The following is a 20,538-nucleotide window of genomic DNA, read 5'->3' as shown; positions in this document are numbered from 1 at the left end:
GGAGGAGGCTAAGGTGGCGCAACCGGTCAGGCAATCCCAACGGATCAGGAGGAACCGCAGGAGGACCGGCAAACCATCGGTGTCGCAGACGGAGGCGGAGAGGCAGGCGGCGCTACAGGCGGTAGCGGACTTATCCAGGGCCACCAGAAGTCAGTCCGGGAAGGGCACGGAATCAGAGGACCCGGGCACGGGCTCGGAGACGGGACAATCGGAATTTGGTGGAGCCCGGGGCCCTATTGTGACACCGCAGACTTCGGAGGAGATACTAGAGGCGTGTTGAACTGAACTGGTGGAGTGAACTCGTTGATTGGACACCGGGGCACTGGGCCCGTGGCAGTGGAACGCTATTATTTGAGGTTTTGGGGAGCTGTAATGTGGGGATTGCGGGGTGGAGTGCGCGGGGCTGATTTGCTTTGAGGTTCTATCGCATCGAGCCACGCCTTACTGGCCCCTAAGGTCACCGCAGTGGGGACTGCGATCATTACCACCTTTCCTTGAGGGGTGGTCGGGAGTGTTGGTTTGGATGGGGGTACTTCCAGTTGCGGGGGGGCCTGTCCTGGGGGGGTGGGAGTTGCGAGCAGTTGGGGTTGCTCGGGGGGTAGTTGTTGTTGGAGGGGTTCGGCTTCCTGTTTGGAGAGGGTGGGTGGGTGGGCCCGTGGTCGCGGGACTTGTAAGGACATTGTTCTTTGTTGTCTGGTCCGGTTGTGTAGGGGGGGATGGCTAGTACTGGGGCGTTGAAATGTGTGACCTGGAATGTGCGGGGTATGCAGTCCATGACGCGCAGACATAAAGTTCAGGCGTACCTCAAGCGTAGGGGGGTTCATATAGCGTTCCTGCAAGAGACACATCTTAATAAGCAAGAAGGGGCTGCTCTGCAGAGGCGCTGGAGGGGGCAGCTATTTTACACGACATTCTCAGCTTTTGCAAGGGGGACACTGATTTGGATACGGGCGGGGGTCCCCTTCCAGGTCACAAAGTCATTGGTGGACCCGGAGGGCAGATATGTGGCGGTGGAGGGGAGGCTGAGAGGCAGGGTGATATCTCTCTGTAATGTGTATGCTCCTAATGTAGACCTGCCCGCATTCTTGTCTACCATCTCGGGCAAATTGGCGGGTTATTTGGCAGGGCCGGTCCTCTTGGGGGGGGACTTCAACTCGGTTGAGGATGTGTTACTAGATAGGTCCCATCCCCCTCTGCGCGCGTCCCCAGTGCATAGGGTCGCCAAGCGTAGGTTGGAATGGCAGGAGAGCTGGGCCCTCACGGATGCATGGAGGGCGTTGCAACCCCACTACTAGGGACTACTCCTTTCACTCGCACCTACATGACCTGCATGTGAGGCTGGATGCGTTTCTTTGTTCGGCGTGTGTGCTCCCCGCGGTGGGAGGGGCGGAATACTTGGCCAGGACGCTATCGGACCACAACCCTTTGTTGATGTCTCTGGACTGGATGGTGACTGTTAACTGCGTGCCAACATGGCGCCTGCAACCCGACACCCTAGATGACTTGTTGTTCAGGGAGGCCCTGGGTGAGCGCATTGAGAGGTACTTTTAGGAGAACAGTGGCTCGGCCTCCACGAGGGCGGTAGAATGGGATGCGTTTAAGGTGGTGGTGCGGGGACACTGTATTGGGCACACGGCTGGGGCTCGGAAAACTCTGTTGGATGACTTAGATAAGGCTGAGGCACGGCTGAGGGACTTAGAGAAGAGGCGCCCGAATCACCCTGAGTTGCAGGAGGGGCTTAGCGGGGAACGGGAGGGGCTGGCGGTAGAGCTGGAGCGGCTGCGTAGCTTCGACCACAAGGCGTACATGACGAGGGCGCATGCGGAGGGTGATAAGGCGGGGTCGATGCTGGCTTGGCTCGCTAACCCAGTTCGGAGGGGAGTGCCGATCATGGGGATCCAGGAGACAGGGGAGGAGCCCTGCCACACTCAACCCGGGATCCTGAATAAGTTTCGTGCTTATTATGAGGGGCTCTATGAGAGTGGTGGATCGGGAGGGGCGGAGGAGCTTGAAGAGTTCTTGGATGGGTTACAGTTACCACGAGTGGAGGACTCGGAGGCAGAAGAGCTAGGTCGGCCCATCTCTCTTGGAGAAATAGGTTGTGCAGTAAAGCAGATGGCCAGAAATAAGACCCCGGGACTTGATGGGCTACCGATCGAATTTTATAGTAAATACCTAGAATACCTTGCCCCACGGCTGTGCGAGGTGTACAATGAGGCACAGGCGAGGGGTCGACTCCCGGGCTCCATGTGCGAGGCCCTCATGATCCCGCTCTTGAAACCGGGCAGAGAGGGTGCGGCTCTGTCCTCGTACCGTCCGTTGTCTATGTTGACGACGGACTACAAGATCCTCAGTAAAATTCTGGCCAACAGACTGCTAGTACACATGACAAGCCTTGTTCACGGTGACCAGTGTGGTTTCATACCGACACGCAACACCACTCATAACATTCGAAGACTTACCAGACTGATGGGTGCGGACTGGCCGGGTGCCGTCTCCCCATTTGTCCTCTCCATTGATATTGAGAAGGCATTTGACAGCCTTGAATGGGGATACTTGTATGAGGTGATGCGCCGCTTCGGGCTGGGGGACGGATACATAAAATGGACCAAGGTCCTGTACACCGAGGCGGTAGCGAGGGTTCGGGTGGGCACTCTGATCTCGAGACAATACCCGATCGGGCGTGGCACTAGACAGGGTTGTTCCCTATCCCCGCTCCTATTCGCATTGGCGATGGAACCCTTCGCTGCGGAGGCCAGACTGGGCCGCCACTACGCAGGTTTATCATTTAGGGGAAGGACGCACTTCATCTCCCTGTATGCAGATGACCTGCTGATGTTTCTGGCCGATGCGGGCCCCGAGCTCCAGGGGGCGCGGCAGCTACTGGGGCAGTTCGGCCGGTTGTCGGGCCTGAGGGTCAACTGGCCTAAATCCTGCCTGTTCCCCCTGAGGCCGGGAGAACCGTGCCCACTCACCGCACAGGAACTCCGGTGGGAGCCGCGTTGTCTGCATTATTTGGGGGTCTATGTTTATCATACCCCGACCGACCTACTGGACGGCAACATCACTCGCTGTATTAATGCCCTGCGGGGGTCCATGGACTTCTGGGCGACTCTGCCGCTATCCCTGGCTGGTAGGATCTCCCTGCTGAAAATGATAGCCCTGCCCAGGCTTTTGTACTATTTTAGGACACTCCCGGTATGGATCCCGAGCTCTGTTTTCAAACGCCTGAGGTCGTTGGTCATAGCTTTCTTATGGGGCACGGGAAGGAGGCGCATAGCGCTCGACACTCTGTTGCGCCCCAAAGATGAAGGAGGTATGGCGGTGCCGGATTTTGAAGGGTATTACCTAGCCGCGCAGCTGCAGATTTTTACTCAGGAGGTAGCGAGAGTATATAGAGGCCCCGAGGACGCGAGAGTGGAAGGCACCCCACGGCACGTTCTGGCGTACATCACGCTGCACCAGAAGCTCCGGGTGGGAGACCTGACGGTCGAGGAGCAGACGTTCCGGCTCTGCTGGGACCGGGCCCGTAAGCGGGCGGGTGTCCGCCTTATGTATGCCCCCGAAATTCCGCTGGGGATGGTCACCGCCCTCCCACATGGAGGCGACTGGTCGCGCTTGCTAGGATGGGAGGAGGCGGGAATACAAATGCTGGGTGATCTCTACGAAGATGGGGTGTTGCTGCCCTTCCAGGACCTGCAGGAGCGATTTGACCTTCCGAGGGGCGACTACTTGCTGCACGCAGCAGTCACGGGCGCTATGCAAACCCACTGGGGGGAAGGGCTGCAGGAACCGGGCACCTCGATGGCCTGCCAGTACACAATGATGGCGGCGGGAACTTTTAAGGCTGTCACGTGCTTGTACTCTAGAATGCAGCGGGAGGCCTTGCAGCCTTTGGCAGCCCTGAAGGCTAAGTGGGAGCTGGACCTTCAAGTGGAGATACCTGACACGACCTGGGGCCAGTTGCTAAGGCGGGCACGGAAGAGCTTGAGAAATGCCAGGTTTCAATTAATTCACTTCTATGTCATTCACAGGGCATACCTCACCCCCGGGAAAATCCAACAGTATTTTGGGGTGGCCGACGCTTCTTGCCCCAGATGTAACACAATTGGGGCGGATTTGGGTCATATGCTGTGGGATTGCCCCTCTCTGGGAGACTATTGGCAGGAGGTTGGGCGGGCCCTTAACGGCGCGACAGATAGGGATATCCAGTTCACTAAAGCGGTTGGCGTCCTTCATTGGTTCCCTCACACGCCTAGGAACAAGACGACTAGTAAATTTATAGATTTAGGGCTTATTCTGGCCAAGCGGGAGATCACGAGAAACTGAAAGTCCAGAGTGGGACCCACGTATAAAAGATGGTATGGGGAGTGTCTGAGATGGGCCGCGTGTGAAAGTACTCTGCGGTACCAGATGGCCTGGAGGTTGAATGACGAGAAAGCTCTGGAAAGGGCGACTGCATGGGAAGTGATGGTGCAGGCGCTCCGTGATATGGATGATGAGGGGCAGGAGGGCGAGAGCGAACTGGACCGGGCAGACCCTATCACTACACAGGAGAACACACCTTACCGAATGACTACTTCCTCCTGCAACACACCGGACACTTTTACACTGTTAACCCAGCGCAGAGCCACCACGGGGGAGGGTGGGTAGGAGGCTGGTTTGGAGAGGTGTTGGGGTACCGAAATTTGGGGAGGGGGAGGGGTGAAAATCATAAAAGCAACCCAGAGATATTTGCCTACTGTAGCGGTCAGACGTTGTAAGGAGTTACGAGAAGTGATCAGGGATGAGGTCACCCACACCGAGGACGAGGTGACCCCCCGGATGGAGAAGAACTGGACCATACTAATCTTGTACATGCTGAATATTTACTGATGATTATATTGTCTGTACATTTCTATTGGTGATGCAATAAAAATGATGTTAAAAAAAAAAAAAAATGGGGTGTTCCTGAGCTGGAGCAGTGAATGTGAAATGAGCAGCTACTCTGTTCACTTTTGCTTTTTTTACTCGGGGAGTGGTAAATGGCTCATCTTCCCAAGCCTTCTATAGATCCTGCGGGCTGATGTTTATTTTCATGAAAGGTGACCTAAGCTATGTATAGGCCCGGGAGACCCCATTCCTGTGTCTGAATCCACTTTTTTTTTAAAGGGTAGCGGTCATTGGAATTACCTACTCGAACAAATTAAGGCCACCAGGAACCCCATACACCCAGGGCCAATTTGTCTTCTTTAGGGAGGGGGGTTTGGAGCACCAATCCCTGACTACTTAATGACCCTGGGTACCCCAACTTCTGGGCTAATTTGTCTTCTTTCAGGAGGTGCGTGAGAAGGATGGCAGCAGTGTCTGGTGACCCCCAACATCCAGGACACTGTAGTACTCTACCTGCAACAGCATAGGAAGACATCAAAGGTTTACTCTAGCCAAGAGGGAGCAGAGAAAAGCTGATGGAGCCAACTCTCACTGCCTAATGACAGGTGCAAGCTTCGGGAACCAGCAGGAGTTGTAGTGGCCCTGGGGATCCTCCGGTGGCCCTATGGTCTACAATTACTGTGGGAGTCCCGGATGGGAATCGGGATACCCACAGTAATATGTAAATGTTTTGAGGCCTGGCGGTACTGGGTCCCCGGGCCTCTAAAAGGCTTGGGGAAGTAAGTAAAATCATCAATGATGTTATTTAACATGTCATGAGTGATTTCATATATGAGATCACAAGCAGTGCATGAAGGAGACTCAAGGTTTACAGCTAGATTCATCATTGTCCCGTTTTGCGAGTCCTTAATAGCGATTATTAAGGAATCGCTATTAAGGACTTGCAAAACGGGATTCATGTAGGAATCGCTAAATAAATTGCGATTCCTACACATATTTCTTATTTGCGATTAGCAAATTGCTAATCGCAATTAGCAATTTGCTAATCGCAAATAAGGATGCGATTTCAAGGGTGCCATGGGGTGTCCAAAGGACACCCTGCAGCACCCCTGAAACGTAATCTACATTGGTGTTGCGCACACACATGTCCAAAGGACATGTGTGTGTGCAACATGCAACTTAGAAAAATGCATTTAAAAGCATTTTTCTAAGTTTTCGCTATTTACCACAAGGTTTAACCTTGCGGTAAATAGCGGCCCGAAATTGCGATTTCGAAATTTAAAAATGGTTAATGAATTGCATTTAAGGAATCTCAAATAGAGATTCCTTAAATGCAATTCCTCGCAATTTAGCGAATTCGCAATTACCGATTTTTGCATTTGGGATGATGAATCCCAAATGCAAAAATTGCGCTCGCAAAGGGCCAGATTCTCAGAATCTGGCCCTTTGCGTGCCCATTTTTCAATGATGAATCTGTCTGATAGTTAGTTAATTGAAATACAACTAATATATTTCAGTTTTGTTTTTGCTTATTCTAACATTAGCTCATGTCTCATTCCAACACAAACTATATTGACATTTTAACCATTGTATTGTTGATGAATATACAAAAATACGTAAACTTTTAAGATTAAGGCACTTAACACAATTAACTAATTTACCTGTGAACTAAAGTCCTCTGAAGTAAAGTACTGAAACCCTACCCACGATGTAAAGGCTCCTGATGTACTTACATGCAATGGAATAACTAACAATGTAAAACCTGCAAAGTAATAGTGACATACCTCTGATGATAGTCAAAATTCCATTTTAGCTATGTTTTTTATTTTCATCAAATTCCACTCTCATTATTTCTGCTTATCATTGATCTACCAAGAAGGTTACAACCCACCTCACATCCTATCAACCAACAATCTAACAAAAGTGTAAAACCTAAAAGAGTGTCATGGTGATCCAACCCCCGAAACACCAGAATGCTATCAGTTGCTAAAGTTGCAAGTGACACTCTATTAACCCAGAAATAAACAAATAATCATTTACATAAATACTCTGTTGTGATTCCTTAGACTACCAGTGAGCGGTCTAAGGTGAAAAATATTCTGTTAACGTCTTTTCATGACTAACTACAGTGGGTCTGAAATTCTCCGCAATATTTTTCATGGCCACACCTCTATGCTACCCCTTTTTGTCTGTAGCCCTAACTATGTACATCAGAGAATTTTTGAATCAGGGATTGGTTGTGTTCCAAATGCTCCATAATTTTCTATCCCTTATCCGAAGGCACCCCAGATCCAGTACAGCTTCTGGCCCCAGTATTCAAACAGCCCTTTTAAACAGAAGCACACTACTCAAATATTGTTGGGAAATCTTTAATCTTCTAACAGATCAACAACTAGTTATCTTATTTTTTTAAATCCTGACTCAGTACTCTAACCCTGACCTCCGGATCAGCCACCCATCTGCTTTAAGATACTCTCCTTTGACTGTACATCTATTAACTTTACAGGTGACAACGATTGCTCTGCAAATGGAATTTGTCTACTTCTTTCTCACAGACATTTAACTCTGAGCTAACTGCCTCCTTGCTCTAATCTGGCTAACTAGGTCAATTTCTTTACTTGAGCAGATTGGTCTTCCTTACTTTAATTGCATGCTGATAGCATACATGATACTGCATATTGTCGCTTAGACGAAGACCTTGAAGAGATCAGGGTATGTCAGATGACGAAGAATCCTTCCCTTACTGGAAGGCATAGTCTATGTATTTTCTTTACAACCAATCCATCTACCATCCTTTACTCCTCACTCAAACTCTTAAGCTGGACATACCATTTTTGAGTCTTTTCTCTGGCATATTAATCTATCAGAAACAAGTTGGGCATACGTAAAACCATTTTTGTGGTCAGGAATGGCCCAATCAGCCGTTTCTGACAGCAAAAATGCTTCATACATGGGACCCTAAACTCCAGTGCTGCAGGGCTGGTAGGCACTGCCTTGCAATGGCTTTTCTCTTTTCAGAACAATCACATCCAGCCTGGAATTCTCCCTCCTTTTTAGGTCGAGACTAACGGGCAGCACAAAGTGTCAAGGTCAAGTAAGACATACTGAGTGCAAGAACTTACAGGGACTTGCAGCCCGCCTATTGCTTACCATTGATTGACTTTACTGTTACTCTTATTTGCTTGACTTCTATTGGATTGCTTTCCTTGTTTCATCATGCCCATCTTGTGTTTGTCACTCCCATGGAGCATAGCCACTTTTCCATCATTTTGATTGACAGGGTTCTTCTATTTCCTCTACTCAACTTCAGTGTTCCCTCTAACGTGCGCGCCTGCGCGCCCGCGCACCTTTAAGGCACTGAGCGCTCAGTGTCCCGTGTTAAGCGCGCACACATTCTCGACGCCACCCGCTTTTAAAATGCGAGCGGTGAAAAACATCAATTTACTGGTTGCTTGAGGCCTTTGGGAAAGTATTCCTGTTAATCACAGCACCCGTCATGCGCTGCAATTAACAGGAATATTTTCACAATGGCCCACAATCAGCATCCAGCGGCACTGTATTTAGAAAAGAAATGAAGCAAGTCTGAAAGCACGATGTGTAAAGCACACGTTGTGCTTTCAGACTTGCATCATTTCTTTTCTAAATACAGCGCGACTGGGTGCTTATTGTGGGCCTTTGTGAAAGGATTCCTGTTAATCACAGTGCCCGTCATAAGCTCCATTTAACAGGAATATTTTCACAATGGCCGGTAAGGTTGCTGGGCGACTTGGGTGACTTGTAGCACGTCGCTGGTGGAACTCCCGGGGTTGCCCAATTGGGACGTCTGTGGCTTCGTCGTCTACACAGGATAAGAAGTGTCTGAGCCCTCCTGGTACCACAACTGTGTCACACGCTCGCCAAAGGTTGCCATGTCAACTTTTTTAAAATTGTTTCCACCCACTTGGATATCGTTAATATCAGATTGAGCCACCTCAGGAAAATCCTATGCTATATAAGATGCATCCGGGAGCGGTGATGGTGTAGCCTGCTCAGTACCTGGACATCTGCAAACTTTTATGATAAAAGGAAGGGGCTGCTGTCTCCTCTGGTGTTTCATCTTTCACGGAAGTGGCATCGAATTCAGGAAAGGAAGGCACACCTGGGGGTCTTGTCAAAAGCAGGTAAATCACCGGAGAGGCGAGGGGGCGGGGTGCTATCTCTTTGATGTCATACTTCTGCTTACTTATAAGACTATGTGCATGTTCCTGCTCCAGTATTTGAAATACTTGAAACTGTTTGTGGTAGTGGCACGCATGCAACAATCGCTTTTACACTATTTGGCTAGGCAGGCAGACACCCGATCAGACGGACATACACGCAGACAACCAGAGCAGAGGAAAGTGTCCTAAGTACGAAGGTAGATGAGACAGACATTCCTAGGAGACAGGCGGCCATGATGCAAGCAGACAGAAACAGAAAATGAGAGAGAAAGGGACGGGCACATAGCATTAATACACAGGCACGGAGAAGCCAGCAGGGACAAATATGGACAACACACTTAACGATGCACTGACTGACTAACAGTGGGACAACGAGGTAACTGAATAGACAGAGATAAAAAACATACATTGGCAAATACAGAAAAAGTTGAAAGAAAAATATAAATGCCTACAGCTTGTGTATAGCTTATGTACAGGTTGAATGACAATATCTAGTTAAAAAGGTAGACATGCAGCCAAAAAGACAAGGGGAGGGAGGGATAGAGAAAATATACAGAAGGAACCCAAATTGGCACAAGTGGATGGTCTGAACACACATATTTGACTGCATTCTCTCTGCAGCTAGACGGACGGAAGGACGAACAGACAGACAGACAGACAGACTTATTTAAATTCGAGATGTGCTGATGGATGGTCGCATGAATGGACGGGTTATGGATTTGGGAGCTGGCTGGGTTTGAGTGGGTCAATGTGCAGTATGTAAGGATGGATGAGCTTAAGAGGTAGCTGGATGGGTTTGAGTGTGTAGATACAGTGGGTGTGGATAGCGTATATGTAAGTATATGTGGATGATGAATGGATGGTTGGATTTAGTTTACTTGGATGCTAGATGAGTGACACCATGAGTTGGATGGATGGATGGCTAGGGGATGGATGGGCGGGTGGAGGGAGGGACGGGGCTTTGTATACAGACATAGTCAATGGAAGAATGTATTGACGAAAAGGGAAATGTTCAAATGCTCAGTAAATATGTTTAGAACAATATTTAAGCAGAGCCTGTCTGCCCTGCAGAGTGCATCCAGCACAGCAGGTGGGCTTCCCTAAGCTGAATCCTATGTGTGCACAACCGTTCTTCATACATGACAAGTGCAGGGAAAGTGCGTGGGTGATGTTTGCATATTTTTTGACAAGGGTCTTGCAGTTTTCCTCCCGTGAACATTGGTTTGCATCTTGCAGCAGGATCCGGAGCTGTCGGAGGCTGTCCCAACCTGCCTGACCGCCATGAGCCCTTCGAGGAGCCCCTTGCAGATGGCGCTGCTGCTCTGCATGCGGATGACCAGAGGCTGCAAAGAGAGAACCGAGCCTGTCGAGCTCTGAGACAGCGCCGTCCTCACCTCATTATGGACACCATAAAGGACTTGAGAAACTACCACTTGGCCAAGGACAACAGAGTGCAGTTTTACTCCAAATTCTCAGACTACAAACTGGACGACAAGGAAGCCCCCGAGTAGGGCACTATCAGGATGAGCAGAGAGTCAGTGAGTCTCCCATTTTCACCCCTCCCGTTAGTTAACATCCGCATTATTCTGTTCATAAGAAGGTGAAACCGGGCAGAGCCTGAGCACACTATTATGGCTGGGCTTGTTGTGTTGAGAGGTAGGCAGGGCTTAGGTCAAGTTGGTGATCTCTTTGGACTGGGATGAAGTAAGATTGGGGCAAATCTGTAGCACTATATACTAAAATAGAATTGTATCAATGTACATATCCTCTAAGGAGACCTGTTGTCACCACCTAAAAATGAATATATTGTGCGCCAGTGTTAGTGCAGTAAATTATATCAGAAACTAAGTGTTTGGCTACAGATATTGCACAATAACTTCTAAACTATCTATTTGTGTCCATTAGTGCCACCAAGGGTGCTCTGGTCAAAGTATTATAAGTCACAAGGCAAAACAAGCATTGGCAGCGCGGCCATAAAAGTAACGGCCGCGCAGCCGTGCAAGTGATCGCGGTGAAAGCGGCTGCGATCGCGAGGATGTGCCGGTGCAGCAGTGATTGCGCTGGGAGGCAGATGGCGTCTGCATACGTGCACTGAGCCATTACAAGCCAGATGGCAGCTGTGCATATCGCGCGCGCTTGTGCGCGTGACAGCAAGCTGGTGGCCGGCAAAAGTAGCACTTTTAAAAAACAGCTACTAAATGTCTCGCCAGACCAGCGCATGCACTGGTTCTAGCGACACCTAAAACAATGCTCTTCACTGCAGTAACAGAACCTTACATGGATTTCAATTCAAAACACCATGTGCTACACTTCTCTCGTCCTAGAAAATTATTACTCAATGCAAACTTAAAAAAAAAATTTTTTTAATCTCTGGAACAATCCTTTAAAATCAAATAGTACTAGTTTCAATGGCAATGCCAGGTCATCACAAACTACCAAGCATACTGTTGTTCACTATCATGCCAACCAACCCACAACATGAAATATGCACACACGGAGGCTTGCCCTCATTCTGGCAATGCAGTACCTGTTCTATGGTCGAGGAAGCGTGCTCCACTAGTGCAGTAAGAGTTCCATGTATGCAATGGTGATTTACTTTGTGTTAGTGTGGAATCGTGGACTGCCAGCGCACTCCCTTTTCTCACAGTGATATGAATTTGTATTCCAAAGGGCAGCAGCCGATACCCTTGGCTGCCACTGCCCATTTTGCATTACCCTTACTTGAATGAATGAATGAATGAATGAATTTGGGATTTGTATAGCGCATGGCTGCCCAGGAGCGTCCCAGCGCTGAGATTGCAGACAGACAACTGAGGATAGAGGCTGAGGGGGAAGGGAAGAGGTTATTGCGGGAAGAGGTGGGTTTTGAGAAGCTTTCGAAATTTCATGTGATTAGACTTAAAGGTCATGAGGCAGCAGAAGGAAAAGAAAAGAGTATACCACATTTGCTGTTTCCTCCTTTTCCATGTCCCTACGCAGTACAGGGGAGGCTGGAACAAAGGGTCAACCAGCTGAAGTCATGGGGGGTCTGTTATAGGGCGTAATGTCACTTCCTTTTCCACTGGGTTGTTGGTGAACTGGCATCGCTGCTGCACGGTTGAGTGGAGGAGGCTGGACGGGTGTGGGCTTGTGTCACACATGCATTGTCTGGCAGGGAATGCTTGTACTGCTACTTACCATGGGGTACTTGAGTGTTTGTGAATCTTGATGCGATTGCCGGTCTCTGATCACGTGTTTGGTTAGCTAGGGAGTCAACCCTCTGCCACTGCAGAGCTCCCAAAGACATGGTCATAGCACAGTCCCAGGTCTCCAATATAGAGCGGTTGCTGCATGGTCACATCCGTAATGTAAGCGACCGAAGATCTGTGTATTAGAAACCTAAGGAGGTGCCACAAAGCGCAGGCTTGCTTGCTCTAGAAGCACTTGTATTATATATCTGGGTGCATTGACAGAAGCAGCAAAATATAATTAGGGTGGCACACTATGCGATGCACATATTTTTAGCTTAATTGCTTTTAAGCCACACCCTTAATTGCATTGGTTACGCCCCTTTGAAAGATACCCGAGTATTTTCTTCCCACTCAAAGCCCTGGTCTACACGCGAGGCCAGGTTCCCTGAGGCACATAGCTTTGGCTACAGCATACGTACAGAGACCTTACTCTGCCGCACACAGAGGAAAATAATTAGACGAAACATTGCTCACCTTTAAGGAACAACATTTTTGTTTTTATTTAAGCATGATAGGTGCATGGGTATTCCACCTGCGTCCCCCATGTGCTGTTGTCCCCCTTCAAAGTTGCTCTCTTTCAGCCTTGAGCTTCTCTCCCTCACCAGTATTTGTTGAACCCTTTCTTGCACCTGTGCTTCTCTCTCTACATGCTCCACATTGGTCTCTTTTGTCAGTGTTCTCTCTGTTTTCTTGTTTGTAGCTTCTCCCCTTCTCCCACATGTTGCTTCTCGCCCTTCTGTGTTGCTTCACCCCCAGCCCACTGTGTTGCTTCACCCCACCATGTTGCTTTAATGCCATGTCTAACACGTTGCTCCGCCACTCACTCGCCGTGTTGCCAAAAACCTCTGGCTGCAGCATTGCTTCACCCCTCCCCAACCCAGAAGCAGCTTATCTATTTAGATTTCTTTTTTTGGTTTTCTCAAATAGCCCTTTCAATCAACATTTGAAGAGTGCTTTTGCACTACTTTATATTTATTTACTGATCCACCTTGGATACATAAATAAAAAACACCTGCATCTTTTTGTAGGCATGAGCATGCATGTGAAATAAATGAACATGCCTACAAAATGAAGCAGTAGCCATGTCTTTTTTTATTTTTAGCCATGCTGCACAGCAACCATGATGCTGTACAGCATGGTTAAATATTGGCAAAGGCAATAGGTCTTACAGGTGAGAACTATAGACTTTGTATCACCACCTTTTTTCTTATCTTTTTAATGTGTAGATCCTACCTCCATGTGATTTATTAAGCTCTTTGGCCTTAGCCTTCTTTGATATGTTGATGACACCGAGTTTCTGCTGAGATCTGATCAAACATTCAGGAATATCACTGGCCAACTTAAAAGCCTATCTTTTAAGCAGTTACACCAGGATATTCTCTATTTTTGTTTTACTTAGGATAAGAAACACAAGATTCTTCAATTGAGGAAAACACCTCGCCAGCGAAATCCTTTCGTTAGACTTCAATTATAAATGAGCCTAGCCCCGTCACATTAATACCATGGAAACGTACATACGTCTGTGTTTTTTAACCCCTTCACCGCTGATGACGAGCTCAGCTCGTCATGAGGTACACCTCTTGTACGCTCATGACGAGCTGAGTTCGTCATGAACCGCAGTATTTACAAAACTTCAGCGCACAGCGGGAAAAGCCGCTATGTGCATGAGGTTAAAGGACCACATATGCATGTGTTTCGAGGATAGGAAACTACTTGCAAGGGGTATGAGAATTGACACTTTTGCACAAATGTGTCAGTCTGACCTGTTTCTGACGTATGACTCATGAATTCAACCTTTAATGAGCAAGGGGTGTCTTACACTGTTCCGTGAGAGCTAGAGCTATGCCGGAGTTTCAGAATATCCACATAGAATAGATCCACTTCCAAATAATGTATTTGGGAATCATGGGGAATGTCTACAAGGCCCTAGTGCGGATGTATGATGGTACAACGCGTGGTATTACCACACATACACGTACCGTTACAATGCAGGTTTTACAATGCAAGTCGTTACAACGACTTACGTTGGGGGGCGCTGGATAGTGAATAGTTTAATTTACTATTCCAACTCCTGCCCCCGTGTATAGTAGGGAAGGTGTTGGATAGTAAACTATTCCCTATCCTAGAGCGCCCTCCAGCGAAAGTCGTTGTAACGACTTTCGTTGTAAAACCTGCGTTGTAATGGTACCGCGTTGTTAGAGTTTCATTGTAAAGGATGTTCCCCCCCTAGCGCCGCTGGAAAGTTGGTGTAGAGTGATGCTCTATATTTACAAGAACATGTAAAGTCACCCTGCATGGCATTTCGTGTCCTTGTAAATACGGCCCCTTTTCATGGAGCACTTGCATGAAAGGAGTGTTCCATGGGTGTTGCTGCGGGTGTCCCCACTCAACATGCCTGGATTCTGCCGCATTCCCAGATTTACTTTTCGTACACCTGGGAATGCGTCAGAATCCTGTGCCTCCCCAGAGGAAGCATAAGCAGGTGCACCGAGGAGAAATACTTTTATTTCTCCTCGTTTTTAACTCTTTCTTTGAGTGCTGCATTCTGCAGCACACATAGAAAGAGAAAAATACCTCTTGTGATTGTTTTCGTGCAGGATGGTAACCGTTCCTGCACAAAAACAATTATCCCGCAACGCTGGCACCCTTGCAACATGGTACAAGCGTGCCTACGTTGGCGCATGGTAGTCAATTGTGCACCAGCACAGGGGAGAGCTTAGGGATACGTCATATCGTTGTAAATATGACGCACCCCTTTGCTCCGGAAGTGACGCAGCGCAGCCACATGGTTTTTGGCACTGCGTTGCGTTACTTCCCTGTAAACATTTTTTAATTAAGCAATACTATATAATGAACAATGTAGTCGAAATTCATTCATGCAGTTAAAAAAAGTTATATTTATATGTAGTATATTTTTTATGTATAAGCAGAACTGTAGTATTGTTTGGGTACAGTCCAATAGAAACAGAATTGTTTCTTGAATATATGTGTATTTAAATTTATTTTTACATACAAGCTTGACTCTTCTTATTTGCAACTAAAACAACATATTTTAATTGACAAGTCGTACTAAAAATCGATTACAAGTAATATGAAACATGCTATTAGCTGATAATTAAAATAGATGGTAATCGTTTCCATAACCCTCATTTAACTTTCTATCTGTGCAGCTATGTTATTAGATATTCAAAGAAAAATCAACCTCTGAAACTAGAAACATATTTCAAAGGAAATGACAGTGCGCAGAGAAGCAGAAAATTTTGCAGCACCATGCTCCACTGCTTCCAAAACGCAAGGATGTGCCTTATTTAAAAGAATACAGCAGACCCCTGTGTTTTCCCTAGCACTGGTGCTAAAAACAACTGCCCAGCGCCAACGCAGACGCCCTTGCGCCACAGTGCAAGGGTGCCTGCGCGGCAGGGAATGATTGTTTATATGCAGGATGGTGTTCCTTCCTCACACAAACCATCAATAAGTTGATTTGTTACTTCTATGTGTGCTGCAAGTAGCAAATTGCCATAATTTAGTGATTGATTATGGCCAGGAAGGGATACCTTCCTGCACATAACCAATCATTAATGGAGTTTTGCTCTTTCTATGTGTAATGCAGCAAACATAGAAAAAGCAAAAACGAGGAGAAATAAAAGTATTTCTCCTCATTGCGCCATTCTAACGCCTGCCATTGCATTAGTTTTCGGCACAGCTTTTGATTTACACCTCCTTGTAAATCTGGGGCAGTGTAAAAAAGTAATGGGTGTTGGGGTGGAACACCACACCCATTGCACGCCCCATAGTACCACATCTACAATGCAGTGTTAAGACACAAAAAGTGGCTCAACTCTACTTTGTAAATATGGTGCACGACATTGGGACGTAAAAAAAAAAAGTGACGTTCTGGTGGTGCAATCCCTTTGTAAATATGCCCCTAATTTTCAAAACTAACATGGCAGTGTCATTTATTGTACAGTAAATTTTCTTGGCTTGCTAAGAGAAAGCATTAAGCAGACAGACATTCTACAGATTAAAACTGTCTCCTTTAAAAATTGCATATAGGTTACGTGTACATATGTACCTTATTTTGGGAACTGTAAAGTCAGATGGCAGTTTTGAGATTTTCACCATTTGCGGCCTGTTTGGAAATTTCTCGAAGATTCGTAGGCGTAAGGGGAGCTTTTCCTTCGTATCCGCGTTGGCTTCGCTTTGTTTAAGCTGCAAAGAAACATACAAATTGCATTTTACATTTCTGGAGACATGAAATTGAACGAAGACATGTAAAAGCAATCATCTAAGCGAACGCAAGATGGCAGCAAAGAACTGCACACGTCAGGTACGTCCCCCACCAGCCATAAGGCAACAGAGATCTCAGCACTGTGCGAAATGAGCATAGCTGAGTTTTCTGGAAAGAATAGAAAAACACATCAAAGAGTTCAAAGCCACAGTAATTGCTTATTTACAGCAAACTGCAGAAACGGTTTGGAAAGAAAGATTCACATGAAGTATATCTATTTTTCTTTGGGATACACACATTTATTAGTATATTGCACAGGTCAAATGCCACATTATTGTTATCTTTCGTCCTAATATGAGCAATCGGTGTTTGCTGCCTTACAGAGACTGTTGCTGTCACTTTGCACAGGAAAACTACTAATAGTACAACGTTTCTTCAATATGATTGTATCTCACTGCTCGCATTTAACCAGGTTAAATCCTGGCTTTGTTTAAATAGTTTTCTGATGATGCAACATTTCAGAATGGCAGAAAACATAAATGCAGAGTCTCAAGAGTGATATGCTATGTATTACCATTGTTGAAGGATGGCAGTGGAGGGGCACCCAGGGGGAGAAAAAAAAAGAAAAGATTAATTTACCCGCTGGCCGCCGCCTCTATTCTCTTCTGTTCCTGTCGACCAGGCAGTGCACAGGTTCCCAGACTCTCCTAAGCCAATCACGATGCTGCTGTCATGCTGGTAATACTATTACCAGCATTAAAAAAGCTCCGGGATTGTTCTGAGCGGCCAGGTTTGGCCGCTCAGAACAAGCCTATGTGGGAGCCTATGTCTGTTCTCCACCCTGTTGTGCAACACAGCGTGAGTTGGAGAAATGCTAAGTGTGCATGTCGGCTTGGCAGTTCTGAGACGGCCAGCCAAACCGACATGCGCACTTATGGTGCCCATCCTTCCTCTGCTCCTCCCTGCTCTGTCAGCAGAGCCTAGTCCAACCCTGCTCCGCCCAAGACTGCCTCGGCGCTGAAAGATAAAATGGTCATCACATTGCTTTATTATAAAAAAAATCCTACTTGCACTGCCGAGAGAGCAGTGTGGCGACGCTCCTCCGCCTTAACGGAGTACCCGCCATTGTATGATGGAAGGGGTATCTTAACCCACTCCATGACTATTGTGAATAGTGGATCCTTCTTTTCACTACTCAACTATGGTAATAATTGTTTGCTCTTTTACGACTTATAAATTATGTTACAGAATCCCATCCTGCCAATTCTGGTTTAATTTGCTTTGGCGTATCAGAAACCTTTTTCAAACCCTCAATCCTACGCAATGACACACCAAGAGTGAATGTCCATTTTGTGTATGCTGAATCCTAAAGACACAGGAATCAACCTGTACACAATGTAGTGGTATAAAAATCCATATTTCACAGGGAACTATGAGAAACAGAAAATAATTCACGATTCCCTATGAAATATGGATTTGATCATCATAATGACATCATGGGCTGGTTTTAGCGTTGTTGGCACCCAGTTCGACAATTCATTTCTATAGATTTCCCTCACTTGCACCTCCAATAGTGTCCCTCATCTCTCCTTCGCACCTGTTCCACATTTATGTATTTTTTTTAGAGCTACTTATACTAATGTAGAGCGCATTATATCACACACGCACACACTATACAGAGACAATGAATGAATGTGTAAACCAGAAAATGTTACAAAAGATATTGAGGGCCATGAGTTCTAGGAGTGATGTCACCCATCATACGTTAAGCGTGCTTCATCTGGAGAAAAGAAGAGGAAGATTTTCTACGTTTTCATTCACAGCACATTTGCTGTGCTCTGTTGTGTGAAAAAGGCAGAGCACAACAGCGCCATCTCTACTAAGACATGGCACTGTTGCTTTTTTCCCCCTAGCGCTGGCTTACCTTATATTGCCTTGCAACAATGCATGCAGCCTTGCACCTTAGTGCAAGGGTGTGTACATGATGTCTTGAATAGGCGTTGTACTGGAAGGTTACCCTTTGGTTTTGTTCTGTAAGGGCACTATTCCAGTACCAACGTGTATACTTTGACATGGTTTAACACTTTACTACTTTGCAGGTGGGCTAAACAGTTACTCCTGCTTCAAGGAGGTGTAATTTTCTAAAGTAAATTCCTCTCTACCAATGATAGTAGATATGGATTAGCATCCAAATCCATTGGTGTTTGCTTGGGAGAATGCATGTACCACCAAGAGTACATCCCCTTGACACAAAGTAGCACAAAGTAGAGCATACAGCTATAAAACCATCTTTAATTAAAGGAAATAATTTACAGTCAGAACACTTTTCTGTTAAATAGGTTACCCATGTAATATATATTTTCTTTGAGCACACTATATACAATATTTTTAACTCACAAAAATGATACTGACAATGATGAAATGGTGTCTACACAAGAGGATTTTTTTCAATGATGAGAAACGTTTAAGGCAACTCGAGGGAACAGCGATGAGTGCCTGCTTCATCCCCAGCTATGCACATTTATTCAGTGGGGTTGTGGAGTGATGAACTAGTGTTATATACTCAACATACATGCTTCTGTCTACAATTCAAAGATGACCTATTTGTTGTCTAAAAAGGAACAGAAAAGGATGTCATGAGCTCCATAGACAGGCTCAATCAGAATGACATAAACTATATTTACCTAGTAGCATAAGTAGAATAGAAATTGTATGCCTAGACATAAAGCTTAGTGGTGGTGTTACATGTCTGGGTGTTTTTGTTGCCCAAAATGGTGTAATCTAAAAATCCATATTTCACATGGAACTGTGAAATATCTTCCGTATGCCCCAGAATTGATGTCATAATGAGAATCTCTTTAGACTTTCAACATTGTCCATAGTTTAAAGAGTAAGTAAAAGCTTCAAATATCTCCGAGCCTAGCCATAGATCATTACCTACTTATCAGCGTATTTGTGAAAGCCAAGCAAAACCACAACATTCTCAATTAAAATGGAGGTACAACATTTGCTCTGCTATGCAGTAATTAGCTTTAACAGTTCTCTTAGCATAACCTCTGTCTATTATTTGTTCAACACTCTAGTCATAAAGACTGAATATTCAAATTTCAGTAAGGGTCCACTGTAAGCTCTACCCTGCAAGATGTAGCTTCAACAATCTCTGAGCATAATCACTGTTTTTGTTCAATCAACAGTCTAATCGAGAAAGGTTGAACATTCTTATTGTAGTCATCCCCCTTAGTTATCTTTACCTTGCTAACAAAGCTCTGATTTCTATAGCAGTTAGACCTGGCCCTTTTCGCAGGTTAATCCCTACACTTTTTGCCTTTTGCCTCCTATTTTTCAGACCCTAATTCTGTTGGCTATGGGACTCTGGGCACTTTGCCACTGCTAATCAGTGCTAAAGTGCATATGCTCTATGTGTAAATTGTAATTGTGATTGGCATATTTGATTTAATGGTAATTCCCTAGTAATGTATATTTAGTGTGCCAGGGCCTGTAAATCAAATGCTACTAGTGGACTTGCAGCACTGGTAGTGCCACCCACATGAGGAGCCCTGTAATTGTGTCTCCGACCTGCCACTGCAGTGTCTGCATGCACAGTTGTAAACTGCCATGTTGACCTGGCAAGTGCACCCACTTGCTAGGCCCTAACCTTCCATTTTCTTATGTATAAGTCACCCCTAAGGTAGGACCAAGGTACCCCATGGATAGGGTGAAGTGTATGTGAAAGGTAGGACATATGCTGGTGTGATTTATATGTCCTCATAGTGAAATGCTGTGTATTTCGTTCTTCACTACTGAAGGGCTGTCCGACCCATAGGCTTACTTGAGGGTTGCCTTGAAACGTCTTCCAAGTGTAACTTGCCATTCGGACAAGATGGAGGAATGGAGTTTAGGCTCTCTGAACTCAGAATTTAATGACACGCCTTTTAGTGAAGGTGGTTTTTAAATTCTGTGTTTGCAAATGCCACTTTTAGAAAGTGGGCATTTTTTCGCTTTGTCATTC

General features: G+C 46.3%; 1 protein-coding gene across 1 annotated transcript in view; it reads right to left on the bottom strand.

The window, feature by feature from the left end:
• The window catches only part of NALCN (sodium leak channel, non-selective), a 2,672,759-nt gene that overhangs the window by 583,675 nt on the left and 2,068,546 nt on the right, over positions 1-20,538 (bottom strand). Inside the window, exon 15 of the mRNA XM_086934370.1 lies at positions 16,374-16,510. Coding sequence (XP_086790496.1) covers positions 16,374-16,510 — 137 coding nt within the window. The remainder of the gene's footprint in view (positions 1-16,373; positions 16,511-20,538) is intronic.

The sequence above is a fragment of the Lissotriton vulgaris genome, chromosome 8 (genome assembly GCF_964263255.1).
Source record: "Lissotriton vulgaris chromosome 8, aLisVul1.2, whole genome shotgun sequence".
NCBI lineage: Eukaryota > Metazoa > Chordata > Amphibia > Caudata > Salamandridae > Lissotriton > Lissotriton vulgaris.
Note: the sequence above shows the minus strand (reverse complement) of the source record. Positions and strands in the feature narration are given on the sequence as shown.